Raw genomic sequence first — 19,960 nt, forward strand, 5'->3', positions numbered from 1 at the left:
GAGAAAGAAAAAAAAAAGCAAACTATGAGCTCCCATCACGTGGTGCGCGTTATGATTTCTGCGCTCTGGGTTCGTCTCCAGTTGCGCTGGAGAAGAGACTCCTCACACTTTGCGGAGCTTTTGCTCTCAACTCAGCCAGCCGAGAGGGAGGATGAGCGGATCCGTGTCTGGGCTTCCTCCGCGGCGGTTCGTCCTCCACGCCCCCGTCTGAACGAGTTCCTTCGGTCTGATGTTTCCCTTCGGAGCGTCTTTAGGGAGAGAATGCGTCTTCTCGTTTTTGCGACTTTACTTGGAGTCCTTCTCGACGCAGGTAGGTGCAAGTTCGGTCATCGTGCGAGGGCGCAGTCTGGAGCGCATGTGTTCAGCAAAAACAAGTGCATGAAGTATATCTAATATACTTCCTTTATTCGTGCGCAACAGAGGGTGAACGCGAATATTACAAACATATTGATTATTTAATCTAATTCATCCATATCCTATTTATCCTATTTAAACATTTAATATGCAGATAATCTGCTCCTAAATGCCTTTTTGTCGATGCCGTTACATTTAGAAAAAGGAACTATTGCCTCGTGGTAACTCATTTCCTCACGTGCGTAAAATCGGACATAATGCAGACATGCACTTCCTGTCTTTGCATACTTTTGTGGAAACTTAAGGAACATGAATAACGAGCAGTAATTAACAATCATGTTGCGTTATTGGTGCTGGAGCAGCGCGCTTGAGGAGCAGCGCTGTGCCGGACTCCACAGAGGTGGAAAAGATAGAAACTCCTGTTCAACACAATAACAACCTCATAAAGCTGTGATGTGATTGACAGCTCCTGGTTGATTTTGCTCTGGTTGATGCAGAATGAGAGGTTCTCTGCTTGCCTGCATGTAAGTGTTGGCAAAGAATATTAGGGTGTTGCTTTTGTTTGCTATGAGTGCAGATATGAGTATCTGCACTCATATCTTTATTTCACCTCCACGGTATTTCAGCAGGAAGTCGCAGTGAGATTAAACACCTCTGTTACAAGAGAGACCTGCAGTTTACAGAGCTGCTCCTACCTGTGTCTGATGCCGTTATGTTGTTGTGTTGAGCCTGAAGTGATTACAGTTAATGGGATTATGATGAGAAGATATTGGTTTTGCACCTTTTGTACGACGGTGTAAATGATTTAGCTTCCTTTACGTCATCTTCTGTTTTCTGTTGGGGGAGAAACATCGTTAGAGTTCTTTTTCTGATAAAGCTGATAAGCTGCAGCTCGCCCGCTGGATTTTGCCCTCCAGCGTGACTGATGCTCCCCAAAAATAAGCTCCTTGTTTTCACACAATCTCCTCTCAGGTGATGGATGGAGCTTTCAGGCATTTGCTTGGTTTAAAGTAATTAGGCGGTGGCTGTGGTGTTATATGTGGACCTTTATCAGATGCGTTTGATGGCGCTGTCCCAGTTGAGATTAATGTTTGGTGCCATTTCAATAATTACACTACTAACATATATCAGTGGGGGATATTTAGGAAAGCGAGGGCAGGCCTGTTTACTGGACTTTAAAGTTGTTTTAATTGATGCTGATATCTTTTATAATTGAACCTGACAGCCAACAATCCAGTGTACCAATTAACACTGACTGATGTAATTACTTGCAATAAATCTCCAATCTCAACTCTCTGAAAACATTCAGAGGTTCAATAAAATGAAAGGCTTCCCCATCACCTATGATGCAATGAGTTGCCAGTGAGAATATGTCACGCATATTGCAGAGCGGCGTTCCACGGCACATTTATTGTCTGCAAAAAAATGATCCTAAGACAATGGACATGACACTTTCTCCAATCCAGGCCCCAGCTAGATTTCTCCAGATGCTTCACTCGTTCTGCGACACTGAGTATAACTGAGAGTCAGATTAATGATGAGCTTTCAGACAGTAACAAAAGCCCATCCAGGCAGCTTTAAAAGCATCACATGAAATTTACAAAAGCTGCGAGAAACGCCGTATATTTTATTTATGAGAAGATGTATAGCAGTCAGACACTCACAGTTTTACTACCTCAGGGGATGAGAATCCACACGGGCGATCTCTACACTGGCAGCATTGTATTGTAAATGGAGCTTTATCACCTATAAAAACCCTTGGGTTAAAAGGGAAGTTAAAATAACCACTCTGTGCTTTCATTTTCATTTTGTACAGCTTTTTCTCACGTCAGTGTGTTAATCTATATCCTCTGTGTTGACACTTATGAGACAGGCTGAGGAGCAGCACAGATTAGACTCGCTCTTTGAGAAGTCACAAAGCTTCGGCGCTGCCCTGCTGCTGCCCTGCTGCTGCCCTGCTGCTGCCGGGCGTACCGTCACAAGACAGAGACGATGACATTGCACTCTGGTGGAGCGCCATTACTCTTGTTTGGTGTAACGCCATCAAAGGCTCTCGCACAAAGCTAAATGTACAAAAGCCTCTGCAGCTTGAATCTAACGCAACATAAAGAAGAGAAGGAATGTAGCCCACACACACAGAATGAGGAGAGTCAGAATGTTGTGGACGGATGATATTAATGCACTCTGCACACAAGAAAGGACAACGTGGATAAAACAGGGAATAGGTGTCTGAACAGAGGAATGAGTGCAGATATGTCAGTTTGTTGGATTTCTCGTTTTCACTTGGACTCGATTGTTTGTATTAAACAAGATGTCCATTGGTGAGCTTTAAAAGAGCTTGTTGGTGGATGGTGTTTCCTTTGTTCTCTGGACATTTGTGCTTCCATGGCCCTGTTCTAAAATTCTGCAAATTGTATTCAGATTCAATCAGTTTCTTTTCTCATATCTAGAAGAAAGGACCGGCTGTGTATCGACAGTGTTCATCGGTAAACTGTATCTGCGATGCCACTAATGCTTGAATCCGTTGCTCTCTCTCAGGCGATGCCCTTCAGATCCAGTGCTACCAGTGTGAGGAGATGAAGCACAATGACTGCTCCACGCCGGAGTACATCGTCAACTGCACTGTCAATGTACAGGACATGTGCCAGAAGGAGGTGCTGGTCAAACCCGATGGTAAGAGACAGGTTGAACCTGTGGTGCTGCTCCATAGCATTTAGGTGTTTTCTATTATTAAAATACTCATTTGGAGGATTATACACATCTCGTGTTCCATATTCCTTCATGGGATCCAGGACAGAGTCGGTTCAGATTGATAGTCGAGGATGTAACCGGCCTAAAGCATCCAAGTGAAGAAGAAGAGTTCCTATTTATCTGCAGAGGAAAGGTGACCGTCTGGAAAGCGGAGACGGAGCTGAATGCAGCACTCAGAAGCTATTCGCCCTCTGTGTCGATTACAATTTATTTATTTGCCTTCAGATGAGGGCAACTCAACATTATTAAGTCGTAAAGCACTTGCAATTTCGTTGATGTACATGAGGGGGGGGGGGGGGGGGCATAAACTCTGATACCTCAACTGAGACGAGCTGAGACGCAGGCATAGACAAGGTTGTCTGGAAATCAGCAGTTCAAAATAATATCACTTATAAAACGATGTTTTGCTGTAAGGTGACGTTTATTAAAAGTCAGCCTACATAAACAGCAGATTCAATCAGCTGTGAAGTTTGCACCTGTTGGCACTTTAAAATGACTCGTCACCTTTAAATCCTGTGTCTGACTTACTGACCGCAGCAGCAGAGGCTGAGTCGGTCACAACACTGTCATAATATATATATATATATATATATATATATATATAACAGATAATATATATTGTTATCTGTTATGTTGTGCCTTTGCTCAGCTTCAAAGATGGAGAGCATTGATTGATGTGTGGTTAGACGTCGCAGCATCAGACAGTGTAACACATCGGTTTCCCATGATGCATTGTACACCTACACAGAGATGTGTGAGGCCCTCCGTTGTTGTTTTTGTGTCACGCTCACTTTTTAAAGACATCTCCGGCATCGTCCCGGCGAACACTCTCTCCCTGGACCACTTTATTCGGCTCATTCGTCAGAGAGGAGAGACTTTCCTTCAGCTGCCCGACACAACATTAGATTAGTTTTGCACCGTGTTATAGAAAATAAAACGGTTCAGCCTGGAGGGCGCCAACTCAACCGTTTTGGGACTTTTGGAGGGTGGCGTCCTTTTTTAGTCAGAAAAACACAAGAGCAAGAATATAAGGAACACTGTGCTTATCTGCTCTAGCTTCATTAGCATGTTTGGCTATCCAGCGACAGCTATCTATCGTTTAATAAGTAGCTTACATTCACTTGTATACGTTTTCCCTGCAGCACTCTATTACGAATCCTACTTCAGCACCGCGGACAGCGCCGAAGATTCATCACCGGATAGGCTGCTGATATTTCAGAGCCATGGATTCTAACTTTACCTCAGTCAGAGGAAGGATCGGTGGGGATGACTTGACTCAAATATTCAACTACACAGCATTTTGAAACAAACTCGTGGAGCTAACGTCAGCTCAATCAGCTAGCTACAGCCAGGGAACGATCAACGGCTTCCTGTTAGAAATGAGAAGCCTGAGCCTGAACACAGAGCGTCACGGAGGAAGCTGTACATCAAGACAAGACGTTCCCATAGAATGGAATGTTCTGCCTACAGAGGTTGAATGCATCTCGATTTGATGTAATCAAAGCGTTTTCCTGTCCAGTACGGCGGAAATTTAATTTGCAGCAAACGCAATAAGAGCGGCACTCTAATGATGAAGCACCCGGCTGCTGCAACATGTCTCAGGAACACAATACAGAGACGGAGGCTGCTGGATGGAGGAGCCTCACCTGAAGGGACTCAGTGGCTCTGGAGTGCAGTAATACAAGTTACAGCACTACAGAATATCCGTTTTTCGTCTTCATACAAGCATACACATTGTGGGGACCTATACCACGCTGACAAACATCAGTTAATAAGAGCAGACAGGAAGTCAATAGCTCCATAGCCCCGGAGTGAAAACAAAAACATGTCACATCTTTAATCTAAGCAATCTCATTACAGCAGCGGGACATGAATGGCCGCTCTATCCAGTCTGCGGTTTTGTTTTGCAGCATTCAGTGCTCACTAACTGTGCGTTCTGTCAGGACAGACGTAAGATTCCTCTGTTTGTTCGTTTGTTTTTGAACAGGAACACATTATCGGAAGTCCTGTGCCTCCTCTGGAGCTTGCCTCATCGCCTCCTCCGGCTACCAGCAGTTCTGCACCGGTAGGCTGAACTCAGTCTGCATCTCCTGCTGCAACACCCCGCTCTGCAACGGGCCCAGGAGGAAGCGTCCCGTCCCCTCGGCGGCGGCGTCCAACCGGCCGCTCCTCCTCCTCCTCCTCCTCCTCCCGGCCTTCCTCCTGCCGCTGCCGATGCTCCTGTCTGTGACGTAGACAGCTGGTTTTCTTTAGTCCAAAACTGTAGAAAAGAATCCTCACTTTCTTGTTTTGGGGTCGTTTAGTCATGTCAGAATCTTGGCATGTCCTCCTGTAAGGTGGACGGTGTTTTCAGCAGGAGAGGAAGTCAAATCACATCAGGTTGTTCTTGCAACTTCAGCTAAACAGGATGAGCGTGTTTGCACTTGTGCCTGTCATTCCCCTTCTATTGGTGACCAAAAACACAAAGAAAAGCATCAGTTAAAGGAACAGTTTGACCTTTGGGAAACCCCCTTTATCACTTTCTGGGGGGGAGTTTGATCACTACTATTACTACAGTCAGTGACTGGTTAGCTTAGCTTAGCACAAAGCCTGGCTCCGTCTGAAGGCAACAAAATCACCAATTGACACATTAGATCGTTATTTAATCTGCATACAAATTGAAAGAAAAGCAACAGCTGCCCTGTGATAGTGTGAAGCAGCAGATTTGGACGCCCCTCTGGCTTCGTGTCCCGTTAATCTGATCAATGTGACTCCGCTGAGAACCGGACTGCAAGGCGCAGGCCTGTGAAGCGCTCTGAATCATTTGCTGCTGTTGCTGCGAGACGAGGACCGCGCCGTCTGCAGCCGAGGCATCGCTCACCTTCTCTGCGTTTTGTGAGGAACCTGCTCTGACGTTATTTTCTGCTTGTTGCTGCTAGAAGTTATTGTAGAAAATGATATGGCTAAGCTTTTACTTCGTGGGCTTCTGTTGATATATGGTTTGAAGCGGCACTGTTTGGTTTCTTGTTCATGCTGTTGTTGCTCAGAACACACAGGTTTCATATGGAGGGATGAAGAAGGCAAATATGAATGTGGAGGGTTCTGAGGTCTCGCTCTTGCAGCATATTAATAAACATATATGTGCATATTTTCCACTGCCGTACGATATTGATTGACATTTTACCCACTGAGAGGGATTTGGAAAGACTGTTTGTGTTATTGCTTTTTAATGCTCCCTCAAAAGTTGATTCTGTCGCACAGGAAGCTGATTAGATGTATTAATTAGACTTTGATATTCCATATGTTCCTTTGTGAAATGAGATATTAAATTTGGAGATGCCTGCTACCATGAGTTATACGATGTATATCACATAGAGTGTATAAGAACAAGTTATGAGCACAAAGGCATCCTCACTAGAGACATGCTTCAGGCCGATGTCAGCAGCTAATGTTCCTTAAAACTAAAAAGAATCAACATATGATCAAATTATAGCCAGTTCTGCATGTAGACAATGCTGTCTTTTAAAGTCTGCTCCGATGACAATACATTTGGTAACTTTATGGATCTTATTTCCAAGTCCAGATGATTATTCATCCAAATGATTCATTTGCCTCATGACGTTTTATTTGGCTGCTACGATTCTCTTGTTTCTTTTTCAATCTGTACAGTATTATATTTATATGTGGACAACAAATGCAGACATTCTTCTTCTGTGTTTTAATGGTTTTAACGGTCCGAAGCCGAGAAAGATTGTCGTATATTGATAAATATTGTCAGACTTATTTCAGAGCCTCGTTCGACTGAAACTGGAGTAAGGTTTCAGGCGGAGATGCTCCGTCCGATAGATGTTGACGGCAGTTTGTTTCGACCGGTCTTCTGTGAAGAGTATCGCTGTGTTCTGCTGATATGTGACGTAAATAAATGTTGCTGAAAAACGGACCTGTCCAGTTTTTAGATGGCATGATTTCAGTCAGAGCCCCGTGTGTCATGTGTGACCGTTGTTACAGAGAGTCAGCAGCTCATTCAGTGCTGACTATAAACTGACACATTTAAACCTTCATATTACATACATGTTTGGAGACTTTAGGTTATCCTTATTAACTGGAGTGAGTGAATTAATAGGAGGTATGCCAATGAATTGTCTCCATAATTAGTACCAAATCAGGTCCTTTCAATGCACCAAGCTATTTCCTTTTTAGGAAGTTAAAGGAAGCACTCGGAGCTGTAAGCTCTACTGAATAGTCCCTGTTGATTAAGTGAACTATTGCAACGTTAACGTTGTTTCCTTCAGGATTAAACACAGAAAAAGCAACAAAAGGAAGAAGTTGCAGCATTTCCACTGCAGCATCCTTCACATGCAGCCTCTTCAAGCCTCCAGCTCAACGTTAGGATTCACCTCGGATATAATGAATCATTTTGAGGGTTTTGGAGGGAGAGGGTGACTTTATTTGAAACGCAGCACTGCTGGTGGTCCTGGAAGGTTGATTGGGCCTAAATGTTCTGTGTATCTTCTTCCTTCACACAGCCCGGCTGAGGACGCCGTGGAACCAGCGTTTTATTAAATTCACTACATTTCAGCATGCTACTTAATGACTCATCTATCGATTGTTTTGTGCACTGTGCAACCTCTGTGGTTTCCAAATGAGCAAGCACACACGAGAGTCTTAGAATACGTTTTATTACCGTGCGCGCTTGACTCTACCTGTTTGCATTTTCAATTACTAAAACACCGCGATCGCCAGCCTGCACTGAAACTGATAAAAGCCTTATGTGAAACAGAAGATTAAGGTTTTTGTCAGAGTGAGCACTGAATACAGATCAGGCATTATCCACTCCGTGTTACACCCCTCTTACATCGGCTGCTAGTGTCTTGCAGAGGATTCCAGCAAAGATGAGACATGAGAGATGTGCAGAGGCCTCAGTGTATCGACCTGCTCCGGACCAGTCTGCTGCTTATCTCTTTTTAGAGAGAGAGACCGTCCAGCTGTGACCGTGATGAGCGATGATCGACTTGTAAGTGGCATAATAGTGTTTTCAATGAATTACCTAACAATGCAGCGGTGCATTGTTAAAAGAAACACAATAGAGCAGCTCCCACTGGATGAATACAGCAGTCCACCGTAAAACGTACTCTGCAGAGAGACCAGACCTGTGTTTGGATCACGGCCGCGTTCAGCTCAAACAACACAGATGACTTTAGTGTTTTTAAACGACTGAGTTAAAACTCAGTTGTGTCAATTACAGTTTCACCTTTAAGGTCTATTAGCAGCAAAAGCATCCTGCAGCGTGAGGGCGCCTGTGTGACAGAGCGTCATTAAGACTGAACAGAGGAGGAGGAGGAGGAGGAGGAAGTCAGGACTGACGATCACAAAGGGGAAGTGCCGACTGCAGATCTCCCAGGATTAAGAAGCAGCAAAAAGAGGAGATTATTAAAAATAATAAGGCCCACCTCTGCCTTCTCTGCTCTAATGACGTGTGTGCAACTACAGCCACATTAGGGCTCTGGCAGTGGAAATACTTCAGTTGATGAGGGACCTAAACTCGTCTACTTTGTTTACTGTGTAGGCCGAGTGTATTGGAAATGAAAGGGGGGGGGATCTATTCTGGTGTGGGCGGTTACAGAGCGCTGGACTAACAGATCAAAAACCTCCAGAGATTCAATTACCCTCAGTTCAGCTGTACAGATAGTGTAGTTATTGAACCACAGCTCGGCCGTCTGTATGCATCGAATCTCATTTATTTCCATTAGACGTATTTATCATCAGGCATATTTTTCTAATGATTTGAATGTCTGAATTAAAATGAAATGATATTAAATTAGAAGTTCCATTAAACATATTGGATGTGAATATAGGCTTCAACAATCCTCCTAAATCTGATGACTTAGCAGTCAACCTGACACAAGAAGCTCCTTCACTAGACTTTAACTCCACTTCAGAGCAGTAACACACGTCTTCATTCCAGTAAGCAGGGCCAGTAAAAGAAAGGCAAACACAGTTAAATGCCTCAAAGTTACAGCGGCGCAAAGGGGGGATGACTCAAGTTAACGAGCATCAGACTAGTGTTGAATGCATCGCACCTCTGCATGAAACAGCAAAGCAAAGGAGAACTGGTTGTACTGGATGCAGTGAGGAGGGCTGAACGGTCTGATCCGTTTGTCACGCGGTAAGTGGCTCAGTGGTCTCTGCTGTTTTATAAAAACGAGAGCACTGGTGCCCTCTAGTATTCAACACAGGGACACGCAGGGATGCAACATTTGCAGAAACACGACGGAGAAAGAGACATTTTACATATTTTCTGAAACTTTAAAAAACCTGTTCTTCTCTTGCTTTATGTCTCAACTTCATATCTAACTTTCTCATATTCCTCCCAGTGAAGCACTTTGTTATGAATAAAGTTAATTCCGTCATCAATTGGTCTGGATAAGACCATCGTGTGTACAGTCATTATAAGATGATGGTATTGCTCATTTCAGGTGAAAAGAGAGGATGAAAGACACCACTCGTGTTCTGTACAGTTCGTCTCATGATGATCTCTTTGATAGCGGCTCCAGGCGGATACTTTGCTCCTCTGACGATGCTGAAACAAATTGTTTCTCCTACAGTTCCTGATGGAGAGTTTCCATCAAGTGGCCTGGCTCCACAGCGAGGACTGTTTCTATCAGCCGAGGGCTGTGCTGAAGAGACTCTTGTGTGAGTGATGAGTCCGCTTGAAAACAGAGGGCCAATGTTCTCTGGCCCTGGGATTGCTCTTAATGTGGTAGGGCGCTCTGAAGCCACAATCGAGCCCTAAAGCTCCTTCCTGCTCGTCTATCGTCTTTATCAGTGGCCCTCCATGCGCTCGTGGTGGAGGTCGAGGACCCTTTCGTCTGGCCTTTGATGGGACCTAAATCACTGATATTATCTGGTGGAGTCAGCAGGGCGAGATGAGGTTGGTTCCTATTTGTTCTTCAATGGAAAATCACAGTAAAAATACAGAGCTGCTTGCAACATTGCCTTTAACATTGTAAACTTTATTCATGTTATATTTTGTGTCCTGCAATAGTCTTTATACAATAAGTATTGTAATACTTATATTACATAGTTCTTTATTTAATCTGATTATTTTATGCTTAATATGTCTCATGTTAGCATGTTGTTTTAGCACAGACTTAATTTTGATTGCACAGAATAAATACTAAACAGGAACACATCATAAATGTAGGACATGCTAAAAAAAAGTCTAGCCCTAATTTAACAAATGTGCATTCTCTCATATGTCATAGTTTTGACATTTAATCTGAAAAAACCCTACAAAAAACGTTGAAATCAGTATTTGTGTGCAGTAGCAGTCTCCGTCCACTAGGGGTCGGTGTTGTGCCTTCGAAGCTGCTGACTCTGCACTAGAAGAAATCTCACCAAACCCGGAAGCGTTCGTGAATCTCGGCCGCGTCTGCTATTCATTCAGGCTGCTGCGATTGCAATCAGTTACCGTCACAGATCTCCGTTCATATCGGGCGCCTGATATCTTTGCTCGTCGATAGATTAAAGGAGAGCAAGCATGGCTGGTCGGCTACCGGCTTGTGTTGTTGACTGCGGCACGGGGTAAGTGACAACAACGCAATGCTAGTTAGCGTTAGCCTCGGCTGTCAAACTTCCAGCTAACGCCCCGTCTAGCTGGTTAGCCTGGAAGATGCTAACCATACTTAGCCACATCTGTTTGCTTGTTTGTTCTTATGTCGTCTTTAAAATCAGACTGAACGCCGCATGTTAGCACGCTAACGTGACCGACTGCTTAGTTTTGTGTGCTTCTCTTCTCAATGCTGTTTTATTGTTGTAATTAGCTGCTGCTAGCTGCCGAGGCTAATGTTACTTCCTGGACAATTCCCTCAGCAGGATGAATGTTATCCAGAGTGTTTCGGGTGTTGCTCTCTTACGCACCGGTCTGTAGTTTATGTATCCTTGAGGATGCGACTGTAACTCATCCTGTATTCTCCGTTGTTCTCTCGTAGGTACACAAAGCTTGGTTATGCAGGAAATACAGAACCACAGTTCATCATACCTTCATGTAAGTGAATGGAAGAAATGACCAAAACATTGTTTCATCAAATTATGATTTTATCTGGAGCGTGACACAATTTACATTGTTGTGTAATACAATTATTCAAATGCTTGCATACAGTTGGTCAATGAAACCATATTTAGATAATATTTTATATTGTTAACCATCTTTTTTTGTTTCTAAATTCATGAAGCAAAGTAGTTATGGAATGAGGAATCTATGATGACAGTTTCAGGTCGACTTCCTCTTACTACAGTGCAGTGAGACAGAAACCAGGAAGACGGCGCGCCATTAAAAATCAATTATTGTGAGGGGATCTCCGTGTACACGACTGCGTTCAGCTGTAAAGACAAGAGTGTTTAATGGTTTCCCTGAAGAGGAGAACCGTCATATTCATGTCTTGTGTTATTCAAGGGCTGTTTTAGGGAGTGACCTAGCTTACAGCATGAACCCAGAGCGTTATGACCTGCTACTAAAGGGTCACGTCTTAGCGTTAGTCGGGACGTTAGACATCACTGAGAGGTGAACACGTGTAGTGAGTTGTTGTCTCATCTCCAGGTATCGCAATCAAAGAATCAGCCAAGGTGGGAGACCAGGCCCAGCGCCGGATGATGAAGGGTGTCGATGACCTGGATTTCTTCATCGGGGACGAAGCCATAGACAAACCATCGTATGCAACAAAGGTAGACGGGAACGTTTCACAGAGAAGTGCTTCCTGTGAAGCCGTCCCATTTCAGACACTGAGAGTCTCCTTCTTGGTTTCCAGTGGCCCATCCGTCACGGGATAGTGGAGGACTGGGACCTGATGGAGAGGTTCATGGAGCAGATCATCTTCAAGTATCTGCGGGCAGAACCTGAAGACCATTACTTTCTTTTGGTAAGACCAGAGCTGTGTACAACAAGAGTTACAACCTCACTATGCAGAGCACGATCCGAAGAAATGTCTCTCATTTCCTGCAATTTCAAAACTGGAAGTTAGGTCTTTTTTTTTTTTTTTTTTTTTTTACATCAATTGAAATGTCCTTTAGTTGCATTTAATGACATTTTTCTCAAAAACAAGAAGTAGTGTAATGGCTTAAAGTCGTCAGTTCTCTGTGTGTCTCTCTGCAGACAGAGCCGCCTCTCAACACACCAGAAAACCGAGAATACACCGCAGAGATCATGTTTGAGTCCTTCAACGTCCCGGGTCTCTACATCGCTGTTCAGGTACGTTTCCAAAACATTCCGGCGCCTGAAGTAGGAAAGCCTTGTAGGGCATGTTTGAAACCAGACCTGTGGGCTGGAAAAACCTCTTATACTCGGAATGTGATTCAGAGGTTCAATGAGGAAACGATCATTTTCACTTCTTCTTCCTAAGTTTAGTCTGTTTTTAAGTGTTTCACTTGGTGTAAATCCTGCACGATGTTGTCACCGCTGCTTTTAGTGACGTCATGTGATTGTGTTGTGCGTCCTGCTTCAGGCCGTCCTGGCGCTGGCTGCCTCCTGGACATCCAGACAGGTGGGCGAGCGGACGCTGACGGGCACCGTGATCGACAGCGGGGACGGAGTCACTCACGTCATCCCGGTGGTGAGTGTCGCTTCTTCGGGGTTAACCTTTCTGCTGCTGCTTCGTTCTCAGCCCTAAACCTTGTGTGTGTGTGTGTGTGCGTGTGTGTGTGTGCGTGTGCGTTCCAGGCTGAAGGCTACGTCATCGGGAGCTGCATTAAGCACATCCCCATCGCTGGTCGAGACATCACCTACTTCACCCAACAGCTGCTGAGGGAGCGGGAGGTGGGGATTCCTCCGGAGCAGTCTCTGGAGACGGCCAAAGCTGTCAAGGTAGGAGTGGTTCCAGAAACAGAAAAGCTGGTTGAGCTAGTGGACAGCATCTGATGATTTATGAGAAGTGACGAGACACGATGAACACAGTATTTTGTAAGTGTGGCTCACTGTTTGATTTAAACTCTTAAAGCGATTTTCAACTGTGCATTTCCCACTAATCCCTCTCCTGCTGCAGCTCAAACATGCAACAGAGGTTGGTCTGTAGTCGCTTTAATGATGTGCATAACATCCACTTCCTGTGTTGTTGCCCAAAACAGGAAGTGGATGTTATGCTCAGTCTGACCACTAGAGGCCAGTGCAGCTGCAGAAACGCAGCACTCGCTGCACGTTTTAAATAGAAAGGTGTTTTATAAGACGTTTGGTTTTGTTGAATTGCCACCACATCGCTAGTTGCATCCGCTAAAAGTTGCCCTGCGTTGTCTTTCTCCGTTAGGAGCGGTTCAGCTACGTCTGCCCCGACCTGGTGAAGGAGTTCAACAAGTACGACACAGACGGCTCCAAGTGGATCAAGCAGTACACGGGCATCAACTCCGTCTCCAAGAAGGAGTTCACCATCGATGTGGGCTACGAGCGCTTCCTGGGGCCCGAGATCTTCTTCCACCCAGAGGTAAAGAGTCTGTACGACGTAGAGCTGCTGCTGATGGATGAACACTGTCGTCAGGTTTGTGAAGTACCCGTTTGCTCTTTGGTCTCGTCCAGTTTGCCAACCCAGACTTCACCCAGCCCATCTCCGAGGTGGTGGACGAAGTCATCCAGAACTGCCCCATCGACGTCAGGCGTCCTCTCTACAAGGTAGAGGAACACGGGCCTCTCCGGCCAGCTGCAGGCGCTGTAGCCAGTCTGTGTGTCTGCTTGTTGTCAACGTGCACCGCCTCTTTGTGTCACAGAACATCGTGCTCTCCGGAGGCTCCACCATGTTCAGGGACTTCGGCAGACGCATGCAGAGGGACCTCAAGAGGACCGTGGACGCACGGCTGAAGATGAGCGAAGAGCTGAGCGGCGGCAAGCTAAAGGTGAGGACGAAGAGGACGAAGAGGACGAAACATAGCGACTTCTTTTCTTCAGAGCAGTTTACAGGAAGTGCTGTTTCTTGTCTCGGTATTGACGGAGTCATCCTCTTTTCTTTTTGCAGCCGAAGCCCATCGACGTGCAAGTCATCACTCACCACATGCAGCGGTACGCCGTCTGGTTCGGAGGGTCAATGCTGGCGTCTACTGTGAGTATCAGAGCAGCTTCTCTAGCGACACATAATCATCCCTCCTGCAGAGGTTGATATATATATATATACACACACACACACACACACACACACACACACACACACACACACACTCTTTATCTATGACAGGTAAAGGGAAATGACACTAACAGGGTCTTTTGTGTTCCGGCAGCCGGAGTTTTACCAAGTGTGCCACACCAAGAAAGACTACGAGGAGATCGGGCCGAGCATCTGCCGCCACAACCCCGTGTTCGGCGTCATGTCTTAGGCGTCGCGGCGGCGCGTTCAGCGGAGGCCGAGGAGGAAGAAAAAAAAAAAAAACGGGAAGAAGCGCCGCAGGACCTCACATGCTGTGGAAGTCCCATGAGCCTTTGCACGGATGCTCCGACAAGACCCGTTCGTTGGGATAAAGCGACAGCGGACCAAACAAACTGCCAAAATAGCGGCAACATCCTCACAAAATTGGAGGAGAGAGGTGACTCGGCCCAAAGGATCCTCAAATAAAACGTTCACTGCTAGTAGGTTAATAATAGGTGATACATCTTTAATTTCTGGGTGCCTCGTATATATGTGCTTATAATATCCTCACAGGGTTGTAATATGTAATTAATCAACATGAGTCTCTGTGTGTATGGGTTGGGGTGTTGCTATGTGTTCTATACTGTTTGAAGAAGCAGGACGTCAGTGAATAAAACACCGTTTTGATCATCGGGTGAAAAAGAAAAGGAATCGATCAGCAGGCAAACTGACCGTTCCTGATGCTCTGTTCTTGTGTCTCTTCTCTTTGAACGTGTCCCTCAGTACCTGGAAGGAATATTTATTTGAGTTTAGACTATTAAAGCCAGTCAGGCGTTTCAAACATTGTTCCCTGTAGTTCCAGGTGTCTCTGAAGTCTTTTCTCCTGCAGCAGTGGGACTCATCGTCACCGCTTCCCTTTGACCTTTTTATTTGTGTTAATCATCTGGACCAACCTGTCCTGTTAATATATGAACTTGCAGTTTAAGTGACTGTTGTTGGACCATCACTGTTGCCTAGATCTCAGTTCTGCTGGATAGCCTTGTTCTGTACCACATCTGGATTTCAATGCTGGCATTCCAATAAATGCCGAGGAGACATTTCTACACTTGTGATTTGTGTTTTTCAAGCTGCCCTGTTAAGAGCGCCGTGGTTATCTTTGGGTTGCATCTATTCTCATAACAGCTATATTTATGTGAGGGTAAGCCCCCCCCCCCCTCCTGTAACTGTATCCCTCAGACTGACTGACTCATGATGCAAGAGTTTATTTCCACTCCTTCATGTCAGCGTGAGAGGTTTGTCACGGTGCTCCCTGGGTTCTGGACGGATGGACCTAGCAGCCGGTCAGTGAAAGAGTTTATTCGGTGAATTTGAACATGAACCGCAGTAGAAAGCAGAGCCGGAGGGAGGCGCGGCTGAAGACAAGTGCAGGTTTATAGAAAGGGGGACGAGAGACCGAGACATGTCTCCCGCTGAGAGGCTGAAGGTGCTCCTCTTCCTGGCTCTGTTCTTCGGAGCGTCGGGGTTCCTGCTCACACTTCTGTCCTGCGGGACCGAGTACTGGCTGCTGGCGGCCGAGTCCTGCAGCCGGCCGGAGGGAGGAGACCTGAGAGAGGGGAAGAGCGCCGCCAAGGTATTTAAACTGAACACCTCAAGCTTATTTGTACAGATCCTGTCAAACGTGGAGGGAAGTGGCACACATGCATCACACCAACTGAAACAATTAGCCAACGGAGTCTAGAACAGGAGTAGAGTCTGCATCGGACTGTCAGGAAGAGGAGGTCATGTTGGGTTGTGTGATCCTCCAGGGTCTGGACGGCGTGAGGGTCTTCCATGAGGGCCTGTTCTGGCGGTGCTCTTTCACAGCTGTGTCAGATCAACACTCTATGTGGGACCTTTGGACCTGTAAGAACCTGCAGACTAATACGACGCATTTATGAATCCAAAATTGCCAAACAACAGCATCACAGCTGCGTCTTTCTTTCAGCTACTCAGCCACCGTCAGAGGTGTGCCGAGCCGCCTTCCTCTTCCCGTTTCCTGTCCGTGGGCCACACAGTTCCCCCACAGAACCGTATGAGCATCACTCCGCCATCGGTCGGTGTTATCTTTATGAATTCATTGATTTGTTTTACGTCACGGTCTCTCGTGGTTTACGAGGCCTCATATTCTCTCAGTTTTTAGGACCTTCTGGAGCATCTTTCTCGTCGCAGGCGTGGCGGCGGTCCTCATTGGTGGATTTGTTGTCATCTGTGCCGGCCCGCTGGCCAATCACAGGCTCTATGAGGTGGGGGGGGCCCTTCTGCTGTGTGGCGGTAAGGACAAATCAGCCAAAGAAATGTATGATTGATCTTCAGTGAGGCTCGGCTGCTGTTGAATCCCCTCGTTAGGTGTCATTACCTACAGCTGAGCGGTCACGTTACTCAAGCACAGGAAATATCAAACATGTCATTTTTGAAAAACAACTGTGGATAATACAAAATATAAAATATATAATAATATAATGACAGTTTAAGATGGCCTGTTACGGAGCCATTTAGTGCCATTCTTTGACAGCAGTGGAGGTGGGGGGGTATAGCATCGCAATACAAACACTCACAATCAGCTGATCGTAGAGGTGAATATAGTGGATTTATACTTAGGAGTGACGTGGAGGAGCTCACTATCATGGTAGAGGAGTGAAAAATAAAGATTTCAAATGCAGGAATCATCATGTAAGACATCTTTATCTGCAGGGGGACCTTATGATTTAACGGTGTGTCCTACCAGTGAATGCCTTCAAAATATCAAACGTAACCTAAAGTGATTTTTAAGCACATTCTGATGATTATCAGGAAAATATGGTGAACGCAGATATTTTGGCCAGAATAATTGAGACATTTTCATATCATCCCCCGCCTAAGAGCTCTGTTACTTTATTCAGTGGCCATGAGAAACGTAACCGGAGCATCATGAAGACAAACTGAAGTGCAGGATGTGTTCTGCAGGCGTCCTGTGAACCAGCTCCTCTCTGGCAGCAGCTGGTGGTCAGTGCACCACGTTCTCTTGCTCTTCATGTGTCTCGGTTTGAGAAAATCAATAAGTCAGAGAAGAAATGTGACCCGGAGAAGTTGCCAGCGTTTGGTTTGTGGTCACTTGTGTACGGTCCACAGATATTACAATAACTTATGCGCATAGTCATGATGGAAATGAGGAGTCCAACTCTGAAAACCACTCGCCTCAGGGCTCTGTGAACCATCATCCAGCCAAGAGTTCAGGTTTCTATCTGACTCTCTTAACCCACAAATATTAGTTTATTCAAATTAATAAGACTCAATTTGAACCCTTTAACACCCAGTTTCCCACTTATATTTCATGCTGTTCTGTCTGACAGCATCATGTCATCCTCACTGACGCCCTATTAGTGCACCTCATGAAACATCAACACTCACATTCATACTGTTTAGTGACAGCTGGATTTAGATTCTTTTTCTGCACATTTTCACCTTTTTTAAAAAATCGTTCAGAATTTTGGGATCTTCAGGAGAATTTAGAAATAAGTGATGTTGCATTGAACAATGTCTTGTTGCATGTCAATAAGATATTACAAACACAAACACAAGACACTTTTTATTTCTGAGAGGAGCAAGAAACATCTTAAATGACTAAATATGGCTTTTAATTACGCAGTTAAAAGTTAAGTGGGAATCCATTTTCCCATCTAATTTTGCTGCTTTTTTAAAATATGTATTTTTTTAAATGATTCTGCTTGAACATGAATACAAACAGGAAGGGTTACTCTTCAATGTGAAAACAAAGCGCCCGTCTTGATTGAGCCTGATTGCTGGTGGCTGGTGCTCGTTAGGTCACATTGTCCACAGCTGGACAGAGCTTTTAAAGAGCCTCAGCTTGACTGAGCACATGTGTGTGAGGAGGAGACACCATCAGTCTCACTCTGTCTGTCTGTCTGTCTGTCTGTCTGTGTGTGTGTGTGTGTGTGTGTGTGTGTGTGTGTGTGTGTGTGTGTGTGTGTGTGTGTGTGTGTGTGTGTGTGTGTGTGTGTGTGTGTGTGTGTGTGTGTGTGTGTGTGTGTGTGTGTGTGTGTGTGTGTGTGTGTGTGTCTGTGTCTGTCTGTCTGTCTGTCTGTCTGTCTGTGTGTGTGTGTGTGTGTGTGTGTGTGTGTGTGTTTTCTTTAAGAGGTTCAAAAGTTTGGCTTCGTTAAAGTTTTAGACGGAGTTTCTTTCAGTGTCTTTGTTGACGCTCTTGGCGTAACCTCCTTTCTCCCCTGAGCTTTTCTTTCACTCAGTTTTGGAAAGAGTTTACATTCCATACATGACTGAAATAGTTCAACAAGGAGACCGGAGTTGATAGTAATCTTTTGGAAAGACTAGACGCTGGCCCCAAAACCCATAATCAATATCCAGAGTATCAGCAGAGCTGCCAAACCACGAGAACGTGATCGCTGCCTCCGACCATAAATCATGTCTCTCTTGATGTTCACACAGAGATCATGTGTGAGTCAACATATTGTCTCTGTAAGGGATGTTGCGAAATAAGCCCTGGAGTCATTTTATTTACCCAAAATGACTCCGGGGTCAAGTGTCACATATGCTCTCGGGGCTGAACCCTGAAGACGAGAACTTGACTCTTTAAAACTCTGTGCCTGTCAGGTCTCAGTCTGCTGGCGGTGCTGGTGATGTATCTGATGTGGGTCCAGGTCCTGGACACTCTGGAGCAGTTTGCGCTGCATCACAGAGTCTCCACTTGCCCCTCCTTCCACCTCACGGTCCAGCACGGCCCTTCGTTCCTGCTGGCTCCGGTCGGCGTCTTCTTCTTCCTGCTGGCCGGGCTGCTCTTCATCCTGGTCGGCCGCAGCGTTCGAGGGATACGGCTCGATAAAAGAGACAGACCTCCTGAACGTCCAGCATCTGACGCTTATCTGTGATTCCCTCCTTAACCCTAGACATGGAGGATCCAGCTTGTGTGCCAAACTGAGTGTACTAATTCAAATGTGTACGTTGTGCTAACCTGAGGTTTAGAGGCCTCTGGTTGCAGTAATAAAAGGTCTGGTCGTATAGAAGTCTAGTCTAAAATGACTCTACTTCTCTCTTGATTTATTCCCTCAGTAAACATTGTGAACATGAGTTTATGGTCTCAATATTAGGAGAACTAAGTCATAATATTTAGACGTATTACATAACATGCATATAAACGTGCTCCTGTCTTGCTGACGTAATGCAACTCTCCCGCTCTTTCTCTGCTGCAAATAAGAATGTTGATATTCAAACCTAAATGCACAAAGACCTTTGGTAGATTGGCATCAACAGAGTGATTGACAGGTGGTCACTCAAGCTTTCCATCAGCGGGGATAATTGGAATCCTTAATTTGAAGTTTTTCTAAATGATTATTCTAGTCTATTAAACAGATCCAAATGTGATTAATACTCCAATACTCTCGCTCTGCTTTGATTATAATTGATAAATCAATTTTGACAAAAGTGGAGGGAAGAGGCCTGCCGAAGGACGGAGCAGATTGAGTGCGACCGAGCCTGCCCATCATCGGGACGTCAGGTTGAAGCTGTGAAATATTGGGTCAGAGAGGGACGGAGATAATAATAAATTAGACTGTCATGATCCATTTTGTGACAGCAGAGACGCCTCGCAGTGTGTGTGAGACACGCGGCCGCCACTAGAGGACAGCGTTGTCTCAGGGTACCGTTGTACACTCACGACGATGTCCAACAACATCACTGCAGAATGTAAAGTTGTCGCGTTCGCATCACATAAAGCCTGCAGAGGATAG

General features: G+C 45.3%; 3 protein-coding genes across 3 annotated transcripts; all 3 read left to right on the forward strand.

Annotated features, from left to right (window-relative positions):
* Positions 1 to 98: 98 nt before the first annotated feature.
* Positions 99 to 7,009, forward strand: LOC137879027 (ly6/PLAUR domain-containing protein 1-like). The gene is made up of 3 exons (XM_068719595.1): positions 99 to 310; positions 2,893 to 3,027; positions 5,093 to 7,009. The coding sequence occupies exons 1-3, from the start codon at positions 262 to 264 to the stop codon at positions 5,338 to 5,340; spliced, it is 432 nt and encodes a 143-aa protein (XP_068575696.1). The 5' UTR covers positions 99 to 261; the 3' UTR covers positions 5,341 to 7,009.
* Positions 7,010 to 10,485: 3,476 nt separating this feature from the next.
* On the forward strand, positions 10,486 to 15,284 carry LOC137879064 (actin-related protein 3). The gene is made up of 12 exons (XM_068719637.1): positions 10,486 to 10,668; positions 11,076 to 11,131; positions 11,684 to 11,808; positions 11,892 to 12,002; positions 12,236 to 12,331; positions 12,585 to 12,692; positions 12,800 to 12,943; positions 13,380 to 13,553; positions 13,646 to 13,738; positions 13,834 to 13,959; positions 14,079 to 14,162; positions 14,338 to 15,284. Exons 1-12 carry the CDS (start codon positions 10,625 to 10,627, stop codon positions 14,431 to 14,433), a joined length of 1,257 nt encoding a protein of 418 aa, XP_068575738.1. The 5' UTR covers positions 10,486 to 10,624; the 3' UTR covers positions 14,434 to 15,284.
* Positions 15,285 to 15,484: 200 nt separating this feature from the next.
* Positions 15,485 to 19,224, forward strand: LOC137879086 (transmembrane protein 182-like). Its single transcript, XM_068719659.1, has 5 exons — positions 15,485 to 15,813; positions 15,989 to 16,085; positions 16,168 to 16,275; positions 16,356 to 16,493; positions 18,828 to 19,224. The coding sequence occupies exons 1-5, from the start codon at positions 15,643 to 15,645 to the stop codon at positions 19,100 to 19,102; spliced, it is 789 nt and encodes a 262-aa protein (XP_068575760.1). The 5' UTR covers positions 15,485 to 15,642; the 3' UTR covers positions 19,103 to 19,224.
* Positions 19,225 to 19,960: the final 736 nt, after the last annotated feature.

Source organism: Cebidichthys violaceus, unplaced genomic scaffold (assembly GCF_023349555.1).
Source record: "Cebidichthys violaceus isolate CVI_PGR_0920_01 unplaced genomic scaffold, fCebVio1.0.p SCAF_24, whole genome shotgun sequence".
NCBI classification, from domain to species: domain Eukaryota; kingdom Metazoa; phylum Chordata; class Actinopteri; order Perciformes; family Stichaeidae; genus Cebidichthys; species Cebidichthys violaceus.